The following is a 12,715-nucleotide window of genomic DNA, read 5'->3' on the forward strand; positions in this document are numbered from 1 at the left end:
TAAATTATTGAAATAAATGGACTTTTCAATAAATGAATGGACAGGCTGGGTTTTCCAGTGAGAAATTTTGTAGCCACTGGCTTGTTGGAAAAGATACTTTCATTGTTAACTGAAAAAATGCAATAATATGATATTTAAAACGGAGTTTTGTAAATGAGATGAGTCAACATATTCTGTTTTTTCTTTGCAACTTACCTGAAATTCACAGGTTAACTGGGAGGGTTCGGAGGTGAGGTCGCTTTTCTTCATGTTGTTGAGTGAATGTGACAGTTCAGATGTACTGATTTCTGTCTCACCGAACTGATTGTATTCCACCAAAGACTTGTGTATGAAGATGTACTGGGACTGGAAGTACATAACATACGATCACATATCTGCTCTTTTTTGTGTACAACAATAACAAATATAACTCATAGTAATAACATAGGAGTAGTGTATTGACTGCTTCTATAGTCACCTCCACTTGAACCATCAAACAGCGTTGGCGTCTCAGCTGTACCACGTAGCCGTACACATCCACCCTGCTCTCTGCCTCCAGACCTTCCAACATGGCATCAATGCTTATATAGGTTCCTGTACGTCCAACACCAGCACTGAAAACACAAGGCCATAAATGTCATAAATTCTAAATGTGCATTATAGCTTTATGGGCTACTACCATTGATTATTTTATATTGCAACAATAAAGGACATAACATAATACAGATAAGAAAGAAAAATTCAGAAGATGCTCAGAAATGAACGAAAAAATCACATTGGTGTTATGGGAACCACTTTAGGCTATGTCCGCACGTTGCGTCGTAGTACCTGCAGTTTATTCTACATGTTTTCCTGCCCTTGGTTTTTGACCAAATGGCTTCTGTCCATTTTTTAGCGCTAAAAACGCATGCGTATTTACCGCGTTTATAGTGCGTTTTCAGCGCTTTTTACCTGCTTTTTCACCTGCGTTTCTGCAGATGCGTTTTGTTGATCAAGACACTGAGAAATAAAGTTGGAATAGTCAAAAAGAATGAAAAAAGAGAAAAAAAAAATTATATTCACTTTTAATATAACTATATGTAAAATCAACAATTATAATGAAATTATAGCGGTTATTCATATTTTAACTGAAAAATTGGTGAAATTTATTATTTTATAACATTTACATTTTCGGTTATTGTGTGTGTGTAAAGGAACATTAGAACCCTTTGATTTTTTGCCAGAAAAGCATGCGTTTTTGGAGCCAAAAACGCAGTGGAAAAGCAGGTAAAAAGCATGAAAAATGCAGGAATTGTGCTTTTGGTTGCATTTTGCCATTTCTCATTGACTCCAATGTTAAGGAAACGCTGCAGAAATGGCAAAAACAACTGACATGCTGCTTCTTTTTCAGCATGGTTTTTGACCCAAAATATGCAAATTAAACGCTGTAGAAAAAAAAACAAAGTGCAGACAGGATTTCATCTTTTCCCATAGACTTTGCTGGAAAACAAAAATGCATGCGTTTTAGCGCAAAAACGCTGCCGCTAAAAACGCTGCGGAAACGCGGGAAAAAACGCAACGTGCGAACATAGCCTTATAGATGAAGATGAGTCTGCGTGTTGCTATGTATTCCATTTCTCTTTATAAACCAACTAATACTAAATGTCTCCTACAGTTTTATTCACATTGGTCATTCAATGTCAGCTAAGAGCATCAGCTGCATATTTCATTTGTCTGAAAACATTTTATAATTACCTGCAATGAACAATTATTGGACCACTGAAAAAATTGCTCAAAGCATTCACCCTTCGACGTAATTTCAGCAAGAGGTTGGGATCATCTGGTACACCATGATCTGGCCAGACAGTGAACTGGATGTGAGTGATGTCACGCTCGGATTTCTCACGACGCTGTGTTAGGAGCAAAAAGCATTTGAGATTAGAATTCATATGTAACCTATTTAAATTGTTAATTATATATTATGTTAACAATAGTAAAATTAAGAAAATTATATAATTAAATTGGTGAAATAAACAACCTTTCTTCTATACATTCAATTCTATCAGTTAATGTAAGATATACATAAGAAATATGAAACAAAATATCAGGGAACAGTTGTCTATCCCTACAGGCATGGCCCGCAGCACAAGTATCAAGTATCAAGAGGCACCATGGTGGATCAATAGTTCTTCCAACCTTGGGTCTTCCTGAATTCAAATCCCACCAAGGACAACATCTACAAGGAGTTTGTATGTTCTCCCCATGTTTGTGTGGGTTTCCTCCGGGGTCTCCGGTTTCCTCCCACACTCCAAAGACATACTGATAGGGAATTTAGAGCCTGAGCCCCAATGGAGACAGTGATAATAACCTCAGTAAAGCACTGTGAAAACTAATGGGAACTTGACATCAGAAAATTGCGTACCAAACTAATCCGAAGCTCTTGCAAGAATATGACGTGGTCATTACAATGGTGTTTTCAGCTAAATGATGTGTACAGTTGTTTGTTAAAGTTATAAAGTAAAAACTTACGTCCATGAGTGGAAAACCATTACTCTGAGTCATCGGTGTGGTTCGGTATACTAGTTGATCTTTCCAGTTAGGTGACATCAGCACCAACCTCTTTGAAATCCATCACAGACACTTGTATAATCCAGGCTAAGAAGACCTCTGTAGGGCGCAGTGAGCTTGGGGAGGTTGAGGTGTGTATACAGCTCTGCATACTGCATGTCACAGAGCTGTTCTAAGGCTCTGTGCGCACTAGAAAAGTGATTTTTCTCAAGAAAATTTCTTGAGAAACTTCTGGGAGTTGAAGATTTCCGCACCTGCGGAAAAATCTGCAGGAAAAACGCATGCGGATTTGCCGCGGATTTACCGCTGACTTACCACAGGTTGCTCCCTGCGGTTTTGCAATAAATAATATAGATAATCGATAGACAGATAATGGATAGAGTGAAAGATGGATACATGAATAGATAGATAGGCCTATTTCACACGTCAGTGATTCTGGTATTTTTGTGCTTTTTTTTAAACGTACCAGAATCCCTGACATACGCAGACCCATTATAATGAATGGGTCTGCTCACACGTCAGTGATTTTTCACTGCACGTGTCTCCGTGCGGCGTACCCGTGTGTGCGTGATTGCCGCACGGAGACATGTCCATTTTTTTCTGGCATCACTGATGTCCCACGGACCACGCAGTGGTGTGGTCCGTGAAACACGTGCCAGAAAAAAACGTGCTTTTAAAATAAAAAACATTTTTACTCACCCGGCTTCAGCGGCGCTCTCTGCAGCCCGTGCAGCTTGCTGCTTCTGAGCCGGCTCATTACTGTTGCGCATATTCATGATGCACGACACAGCCGACTCGGAAGCAGCTGCTGCGGAGGTCAGCGCCGGCCGGATGCTGCACCGCGGGAGCGATCAGCACCATGGAGAGCGGGAGCGCGCACAGGTGAGTTGATTTCTAAGTGCAATCACGGGCCACGGAGAATGGAGCCCGGATTGCACTTAGACAACCCACGTGTGCCGTAATTCACGGCACACGCAGGGACATGTGCATGTTTTACACGCCAGTGAAAAACGTCAGTGTTTTTCACTGACGTGTGAAACGGGCCATAGATAGATAGATAGATGAGAAAGACCTATAGAATGTTCCACCTCCCTGCATTTTCTAAGCTGGCACCCTTTAGTGACTTTCATGTGGCACTAAAGGGTGCTTAGCCTTGTATTTAGCCATAAAATAAATAAATAATTAAAAAAAAAACCGACGTGAGGTCCCCCCATCTTTTGTAGCCAGCTAGGGTAAAGCAGACGGCTGCAGCCTGCAAACCACAGCTGGCAGCTTCACCTTGGCTGGTAATCCAAAATAGAGGGCACCCCACGTTGTTATTTTACATTAAATAAATAATTTAAAACAAAAAACGTGGGGTCCCCCCCAAATTGGATCACCAGCCAAGGTAAAGCGGACAGCTGTGGTCTGGTATTCTCAGACTAGGGAGGTCCACTGTTATTGGACACTCCCCAGCCTAAAAATAGCAGGCCGCAGCCGCCCCAGAAGTGGCGCATCCATTAGACGTGCCAATCCTGGCGCTTCGCCCCAGCTCATCCCGCGCCCTGGTGCGTTGGCAAACGAGGTAATATATGGGGTTGATGCCAGATGTGTAATGTCACCTGGCATCAAGCCCTGGGGTTGGTGAGGTCAGGCGTCTATCAGATACCCGACATCACCAACCCAGTCAGTAAGAAATAAAAAATAGACAACAAAATAAGTTTTATTTGAAAAAACACTCCCCAAAACATTCCCTCTTTAACCAATTTATTGAAAAGAACAATCAATTCCACGTCCGGCGTAATCCAATAAGGGGGGGGGGGCACGGCGATCCACACCATAGTCGCTGTCCCAGTCAATGAAGAACAGAATGTTCCCCATTGGCTGGGAGAGCAATGCAGTGACCTGAGCTAACATCAATAGGTCAGCCCAGGTCACTGCAGGGGATGCCGAGCGCTGCCATCAGGAGCATAGATGAGATCATTACCTTCTGTGATCATCTCTTGTACTGCTGATGACTTGCCCACCCCAGGGCTATGGGACACCCGGTGCCGGGCCGGACTAGTCCGGTGGTAGTCAGTGGTGGCTGGGCCCGGCTCCGTGGCCCTGGTGGGTGTCAGTTGAATATGTGGCGGATGACTTTAAGTTTGTATTCGTGACGCCACCTGTGGTCTGCGGCTATTAAGCCGCCGCTGCTGTGTGAGGCCACCGGGATGATGTTATAGCAGCAATGGTGGTACTGCTCCCCACAGGTGGAGCAATGCCCGGGGCACAGTTGGTGCTTGTGGAAGTCTATGGTGCTGTGTGACTAACACGGTGCAGGGCCGACAAGCAATGAAAGAAACAGGCACAAACAGTAGTCTCTTTACCTTCTCCTCTTTTACTCGGCAGAAACTTAGTCCAGGGAGACCGTCACAGATGGTAAAGATGATCCGGCCGGCCTGGAATTGCCTGGGGTGATCTTTGGCCAGTTGAGTATGAGGCCTACTCCTTAATCTTTCTCTGCTGTTTTAGGACACTGCACTTTAGGTTTGCAATTGCCCTCTTGCTGCTGGGACTTGTTGTTCGTCCCCTTTTCTGTGTGGTAGACTGCGCAGGCCCTCTCTGGTGCTTCTCTGCTGGAGCCCACACCAGGCCCTTGGGATGCAGTTGTACCTTCAGATTGCTTCTGGGACAGGGGGCTTGCAGCTCTCCTGCCCTCCGGATTCAGCTACCAGGGATGGATTTTATGCCCTGGCAACTACAGACTCCGATGTCTGAGTCTCTGCTGTGCCTCTCTGCTCCCCTTGCTTCACTGGGCCAAGCTATCCAAGCTCTAGGCCCCAGTTTCACAAGGCAGCACTACCCTGCGTCTGCACTCTTTCACTCCTGTGTCCAGACTAACCACTACTTCCTCCCTTCAGCCAGACTTAAGGAATCCTCCCTGAAGTTCCAGGTTCAGAGCTCCCTCTGCTGGCCGGAGGGAGAATTGTGTTGAGTGTTAACTTACTGGCCAATAGATCTCCCAATTACCTCCAGGCTCAGCATTAACCCTTTGGGAGGGCAATGCTGTTGTGGCGACCAGGTCCTGGGGCGCCACACTCCCCCTTAGTTAAATTCAGTACTCCCGGACTGTAGAAACAAACATGACATGTTAGAACATTTCATCCCATTATGGGAGGCGCAAATACTTTAACGTTACAAACTTAAACATTACTGTAAGAGTCCAGTGTGGCTCCCTGCCGGGTGTCCATTACACTGCTCCATGGGGGACCCGCCGCGATCAAACCCCCAACGTAGGCTCTGGGCGTGCGTCAGAGCATTGATGACCCCACTCTATGCACGCCGGACGGGTTTTTCTTCAGGGGTGTCGAGCACACTGGTGCTAACTATGAACAATTTAGGTGTTGGCCACCCATAGTCCAGTGGCCCAATTGTCCATTTTCGCAATCAAAGAAAAGAAAAACATTTTGTACGCAACCTTACAGACATTTTGCATAACTATGTACATTCTAATAAATACTCCTTCTTCTTCCCTTATACAGTTGACTCTCTATACCTTGGAGGGGGTTGTCCCCGAGTGCTGCGCTGGGACCTACGTAGCTCTGGTGTTTGCCCCTGACTACGTGGTGCGTTTTCTATCTCAGCACTACAGGTGGGCCTAACCCCAATAGGTAAGCGTGATGGTTGCCTTTGTGGGCTAAGAGTCGCCAAGGGTATGACAGGTTCACCACTGACAGGGGGTTGATCCTCCTGTTCCACTGCTGGCGTGTCATCTCGTGCTGGCGCGGACGGTTCTTTAGGTGGATCCGGAACCTTTTCTGTTTCTGGCTCGACCAACTGCGGAAACGTCAAAACTGGTACCACTATAGCATTGTTTATTCGGGTCCAAGTTTTGGGGAACTTTCCAAGGATGGTTTGAATCATCTCCCCTTCTTTCTCTTGACTTTGGGGACTTCCTTGTACTCCTTCCATTTCTCTTTGGATTCTGCATCGTTCAGGGCACGCTTTCAGGCGGTCTCGGGAAATTGCTTGATAGGTCTTGCCTTCATCCTTGCTTATGAGGCATACCTTACTATTGTCAAAGTTGGAGGGGATAATGGTGTAGGGCTCGTTTTCCCACTGATCATCCAATTTATGCGTCCTCCGCTTCTTCTTGAGGACTTGTTCTCCAGGTGCTAAGGGAGTTGCTGGGGCTGTTTGATTGTAATGCTGCTCTTGTCTCGTTCTTGCTTGAGACAGGCTCCTCTCTACGCACTCCTGGACCTTACGGTACCGCTGCTGCCGTTCTGTATCCCAATCCTCTATTTCTTGAACCGCCTCAGGCGACACAGTCCCCATCTCAAAGTCTACAGGCAACTTGCCAGGCCTGGCTCGCATCAGGTAAGCGGGGCTGCAGTTGGTCGAATTCACTGGGATATGGTTGTACAGGTCTACCAGATCTGGCAACTTTTCTGGCCATTGGTTCCTTTCCTCCAGCGGTAGGGTCTTCAGCATATCAATAACCACATGGTTCATTTTCTCGCACAGTCCATTGGTTTGGGGGTGGTACGGTGTGGTTCGGATTTTCTTACAACCGTACATGTTACAGAACTCTTGGAACACTTCAGCCTCGAATGCAGGACCCTGATCAGTCAGTACCCTTTCCGGATAGCCGTGAGGTCGACAAAAGGATGCCTGGAACGCTCTAGCTGCTGTCCTGGCTGTCTGGTCCTTCACAGGCACTACTACCAGGAAACGAGAGTAATGGTCCACAATGGTGAGGGCGTACACATAGCCTGACCGGCTTGGTGTTAGCTTCACGTGGTCCAGGGCCACCAACTCCAGGGGCTGCTTCGTGACAATTGGCTGTAGGGGAGACCTTTGGCTGGCATCATCCTTCCGCCTCAGGTTACACGGGCCACAGTCTCGGCACCACTTCTCGATCATCTTTCTCATGTGCACCCAATAGAACCGATCACGGAGTAGGGCCTCCAACTTCTTCCACCCGAAGTGTCCTGCGTTATCATGATACGCTGCTAGGACCATTGGAGCATCCCTCTGCGGAACCACTATCTGCCAGACAAGTTCATTTGTTCGCCAGTTCACATATCTCTTGCAGAGCTTGCCTTGGTAGGTGAACAGTCGTCCCCTCTCCTTCCACAGCTGCTGGGCTTCCTCTGGAGCGTCTGGGCCAAGATGGGTCTCAGCTTGCGCTAGCTTCTCTTTGACCAATCGCACGGCCGGGTCACCATTCTGTGTTTCTTCCCAATTATGGTGGAGTAATGGGTTGACCGAGACCTCGTGCTGGCTTGAGCGCTTCACTCCCACAGCATGCTCACACTGGGAAACACCTTGGTGATGGAAAGCCGGTAACTCTATCTCTTCGAGTTCATCCAGGTCTTCTCCAGACTCGGGTAAGTGAGGCATTCTGGACAGCGCATCAGCATTGTTATTCTTCTTGCCAGCCCGATACTTGATGGTAAAGTCAAAGTTAGACAGCCGGGCCATCCATCGCTGTTCCATCGCACCTAACTTGGCTGTTGCCAGGTGTGTCAATGGATTGTTGTCCGTGAAGATGGTGAACTTGGCCGATGCCAGATAGTGCTTGAAGCGTTCAGTCACTGCCCAAACAATAGCGAGGAACTCCAGCTTGAAGGAACTGTAGTTTTCTGGATTCCTTTCTGTGGGCCGAAGCTTCCTACTGGCGTATGCTATCACCCTCTCTCTGCCTCCCTGTACCTGGGACAGAACTGCTCCCAGTCCCACGTTGCTGGCGTCTGTATACAGTACAAACGGTTGGCTGTAGTCAGGGTAGGCCAGAATTTCTTCTCCCGTGAGAGCCCCTTTCAGCCGGACAAAGGATGTTTCCAGTTGGCTGCTCCATTCAAATGGAGGGCTCTGCTTCTTAGCCTGCTTTGGCTGGCCCACCAGGAGATCTTGAAGGGGCGCTGCTATCTTGGTGAAACCATCAATGAACCTTCGGTAGTAGCCCACCAGTCCAAGGAACTGCCGCACCTCCTTCACTGTGGTGGGTCTTGGCCAGTCCTTGATTACAGTGACTTTCTCCGGATCAGGTGCCACACCTTCTGCGCTGACCACATGACCCAGGTACTGTACCTTTGGCTTCAAGAGGTGACATTTGGACGGCTTGATCTTCAGGCCATATTTCGACAAGGACTCAAACACTTCTGCTAAGTGCTTCAGGTGGTCCTCATAAGTCTTGGAGTAGACTATGACGTCATCCAGGTACAACAGCACGGTTTCAAAGTTGTGGTGGCCCAAGCAGCACTCCATCAACCTTTGGAATGTCCCTGGGGCGTTGCAGAGCCCGAATGGCATACAATTGAACTCACAGAGGCCCATTGGTGTCGTGAATGCAGTCTTCTCCTTGTCCGCCTCTGCCACGGGAACCTGCCAATACCCACTGGTGAGATCCAAGGTGGAGAAATAGTTAGCTGACTTTAAGGCTGTTAGGGACTCCTCTATTCTGGGCAGTGGATAAGCATCTTTATGTGTAATGCGGTTAATTTGCCTGTAATCTACACACATTCTCATCGTACCATCTTTTTTCTTTACGAGCACTAGTGGAGCTGCCCAGGGGCTACAACTATCTCTGATAACCCCAGCCTCCTTCATTTCCCGTAACATTTCCTTGGCACACTGATACTGTGCGGGGGGTACAGGGCGGTATCTCTCTTTAATGGGATGATGATCACCCGTGGGGATTTGATGTTTAACCCCTTTCACCTGCCCAAAATCTAGGGGGTGTTTGCTGAAGACCCGCTCGTACTCCTGTACCACCCGGTAAACCCCATGCTTTTGGTGCGAGGGGATGGAGTCGGTGCCTACATGTAATTTTTGGCACCAGTCTTCCGGCTGCCCCTTGGAGCCATTGTCTTCCGCCTGGTCGGACGGGATCAAGGGTTCCACTGCTTTAATGGTATTGTTGCTGACAGTGTACAGTTTTGCTACAGTGGCGTACCGGGGCAATTTGGCCTCCTCCTCCCCACAATTCAAGACACGGACGGGCACTCTCCCCTTGCGGACGTCCGCTACCCCTCTGGCTATCAGGACTCCAGGCCTACTGTCTGAATACACCGGTTCTACCAAGGCATGGTAATCCTGACCCTTGAGGCCTATTGCTGCCCGACACCATATCAACATTTCACTTCTTGGGGGTATTACAATGGGGAGGGGGTCACTTACCCTCACACTGCCAATTTCTCCTCCGGCCAGCTCTACCTGCTGCCTCCTCATCAGGGCTCTGATCTCCCTCTGTAGGACACGCTGCTGCCCGGAGCTGGCAGTTTCAGACGCCTGTTGCAACAAAATTATCACTTCGGCAATACAATTTTCTATCACATTTGTACCAATGGTTAGCAGTGGGTCAGATTCTTTGCGATCAATATCTACAATTATCATCCCCTGACATGGCAATTCCACCCGCCCCACTTTAATGGTTACTTCTTTGTACCCAATTTGAGGTAAGGGCTGACCATTACTGGCCACAATTGTTAAATCATCATCTGGGCCATGGTCAATGTCTGAATCAGCCCAATATCTTTTGTACAGTTTGTGGGGGATGGTTGTTACCTGGGACCCCGTATCCAGGAGGGCATTCAAAGGGATCCCATCCAGCACAATGGGAAGGACCGGTCGTCCTCCCACATACTTGCTGCGGCTGTGGTTTGAGCCGGGCTTCCTTACACCTGGGGGTTGGCTCCTGGCCCCAGGCTCAGCCCATTTAAAGGACAGCGTCGTGCAATGTGGCCCGCCTGGTTGCAGTGGCGGCAGATCGGTTGTCCTGTTGAATCATACCGGTCTGTGTCTCTGCCTCGGGTCGGCGGAATCCTCCTCTGTCGCATCCATGGGACGTCCTCTGGGCTGGAGGCCAACTCGATTTTTGCAGGCGAGGGGGTCATTTGTAGAGACTGCACGGTCTTGGCAAGGGCAGCCACAGTCTTGGTCAGCTCCTGGAACTGCTGTCTGAGCTCTGCAGTGGGATCCTTATCCAGGGACTGCGCCTCAGCCCCTGCAGTGGCTCGTGTTGCAGGCACCACCCCGGGGTACGTGATAGCAAGAGGCCGGAGGGGTACTGGGTCATTCGGTGTAGATTCTCTCAGTACCCTGATGGCCTGGTCCTTAAACTTGGCAAAGTCCAGAGCAGGGTTCTGCAGGACCAGGATACGCAGCTGGGTCCTGTGGGCATCTGACAGGAGCCCCTCTATGAACTGCTCAGTTAGGAGTTTGTCTTCTTCACGTACACTCTCTGGATCCACCTGTTTAACTGCTTTCAGGGCCTCCTGCAAGTTTAAGGCATAGTCCCTGATGCTGTCTGTGGCCCGCTGCTTGCACCCAAAGAATCTCATCTTTATCTCTGCTGCGGTGCGGGTGTCAAACGTACTCTTTAGCTTGGCCAGTATCTGGGCTGCTGTCCCTTTATCTGTATCAGGCCAGGACTTCGCTTCACGCTGGGCTGCGCCAGCTAGCTGTCCCATTACTATGCCCACCTTCTGGCTCTCAGTCAGCGGATACACCCGGAATAAGCTGTGCAGGCTTTCTCTGAAGTCACTCAAGGTATGGGACTCCCCGGAGTACTGCGGCAGCCATTCTGCTCCCGGTATGTACGGCATGGTGATCGGCATTACCGGCGCTACAGTGGGGGCCGGGGCGACGGCGACTGGGACTGCTTCGGCCGGTGCTGCGGCGCCTTGGGCGATGGCAGCCACCTGCTCTCCCTCTGAGTCGGACATCTTCCTCCCCCTTAGTGAACCTTACCAGGCTCCGTTCACTTTTCAAATTTCCTTCTGGGTCGCGCGGGGTTAACAGCGCTCTGCTCTGATGGCGCGCTCCCTTCGCGCTCTTTTTCAGGCACGCCACCCTTCTTCCTGCGCTCGGCGAGGCTAATGGCGGCGGCGGTTTACAGACAGACACAGTCTTTTAAGCACAATTCCTGCAGGCGCACAGTACCCGGTGTGACCGGGCACGAAATCCTGTTCGTGACGCCAAAAGTTGACTTGCCCACCCCAGGGCTATGGGACACCCGGTGCCGGGCCGGACTAGTCCGGTGGTAGTCAGTGGTGGCTGGGCCCGGCTCCGTGGCCCTGGTGGGTGTCAGTTGAATATGTGGCGGATGACTTTAAGTTTGTATTCGTGACGCCACCTGTGGTCTGCGGCTATTAAGCCGCCGCTGCTGTGTGAGGCCACCGGGATGATGTTATAGCAGCAATGGTGGTACTGCTCCCCACAGGTGGAGCAATGCCCGGGGCACAGTTGGTGCTTGTGGAAGTCTATGGTGCTGTGTGACTAACACGGTGCAGGGCCGACAAGCAATGAAAGAAACAGGCACAAACAGTAGTCTCTTTACCTTCTCCTCTTTTACTCGGCAGAAACTTAGTCCAGGGAGACCGTCACAGATGGTAAAGATGATCCGGCCGGCCTGGAAGTGCCTGGGGTGATCTTTGGCCAGTTGAGTATGAGGCCTACTCCTTAATCTTTCTCTGCTGTTTTAGGACACTGCACTTTAGGTTTGCAATTGCCCTCTTGCTGCTGGGACTTGTTGTTCGTCCCCTTTTCTGTGTGGTAGACTGCGCAGGCCCTCTCTGGTGCTTCTCTGCTGGAGCCCACACCAGGCCCTTGGGATGCAGTTGTACCTTCAGATTGCTTCTGGGACAGGGGGCTTGCAGCTCTCCTGCCCTCCGGATTCAGCTACCAGGGATGGATTTTATGCCCTGGCAACTACAGACTCCGATGTCTGAGTCTCTGCTGTGCCTCTCTGCTCCCCTTGCTTCACTGGGCCAAGCTATCCAAGCTCTAGGCCCCAGTTTCACAAGGCAGCACTACCCTGCGTCTGCACTCTTTCACTCCTGTGTCCAGACTAACCACTACTTCCTCCCTTCAGCCAGACTTAAGGAATCCTCCCTGAAGTTCCAGGTTCAGAGCTCCCTCTGCTGGCCGGAGGGAGAATTGTGTTGAGTGTTAACTTACTGGCCAATAGATCTCCCAATTACCTCCAGGCTCAGCATTAACCCTTTGGGAGGGCAATGCTGTTGTGGCGACCAGGTCCTGGGGCGCCACACTGACGTCAGCGCTGTCACTGACTTCTATGCCCGCAGCGTTGTCAGAAGCATCGCGAGAGCCCGTGACGTCACCGCTAGTGACAGTCTCGGGCCGCTCGCGAGACGGGCATAGACAGCAGTGACAGCGCTGATGTCAGGAGGCAGGAGATCGTCACAGCAGGTAATGATCT

At 49.5% G+C, this 12,715-nt stretch overlaps 1 protein-coding gene across 5 annotated transcripts in view; it reads right to left on the minus strand.

Annotated features, from left to right (window-relative positions):
• The window catches only part of PTPRC (protein tyrosine phosphatase receptor type C), a 297,791-nt gene that overhangs the window by 29,820 nt on the left and 255,256 nt on the right, over positions 1 to 12,715 (minus strand). For all 5 annotated transcript variants that reach the window (XM_075322141.1, XM_075322140.1, XM_075322139.1 and 2 more), the window contains 3 exons: positions 1,714 to 1,868; positions 458 to 593; positions 196 to 345 (listed from right to left, as the gene is read on the minus strand). In XM_075322141.1, the coding sequence (XP_075178256.1) occupies positions 196 to 345; positions 458 to 593; positions 1,714 to 1,868 (441 nt within the window). The remainder of the gene's footprint in view (positions 1 to 195; positions 346 to 457; positions 594 to 1,713; positions 1,869 to 12,715) is intronic.

Source organism: Anomaloglossus baeobatrachus, chromosome 8 (assembly GCF_048569485.1).
Source record: "Anomaloglossus baeobatrachus isolate aAnoBae1 chromosome 8, aAnoBae1.hap1, whole genome shotgun sequence".
In the NCBI taxonomy this organism is placed as follows: domain Eukaryota; kingdom Metazoa; phylum Chordata; class Amphibia; order Anura; family Aromobatidae; genus Anomaloglossus; species Anomaloglossus baeobatrachus.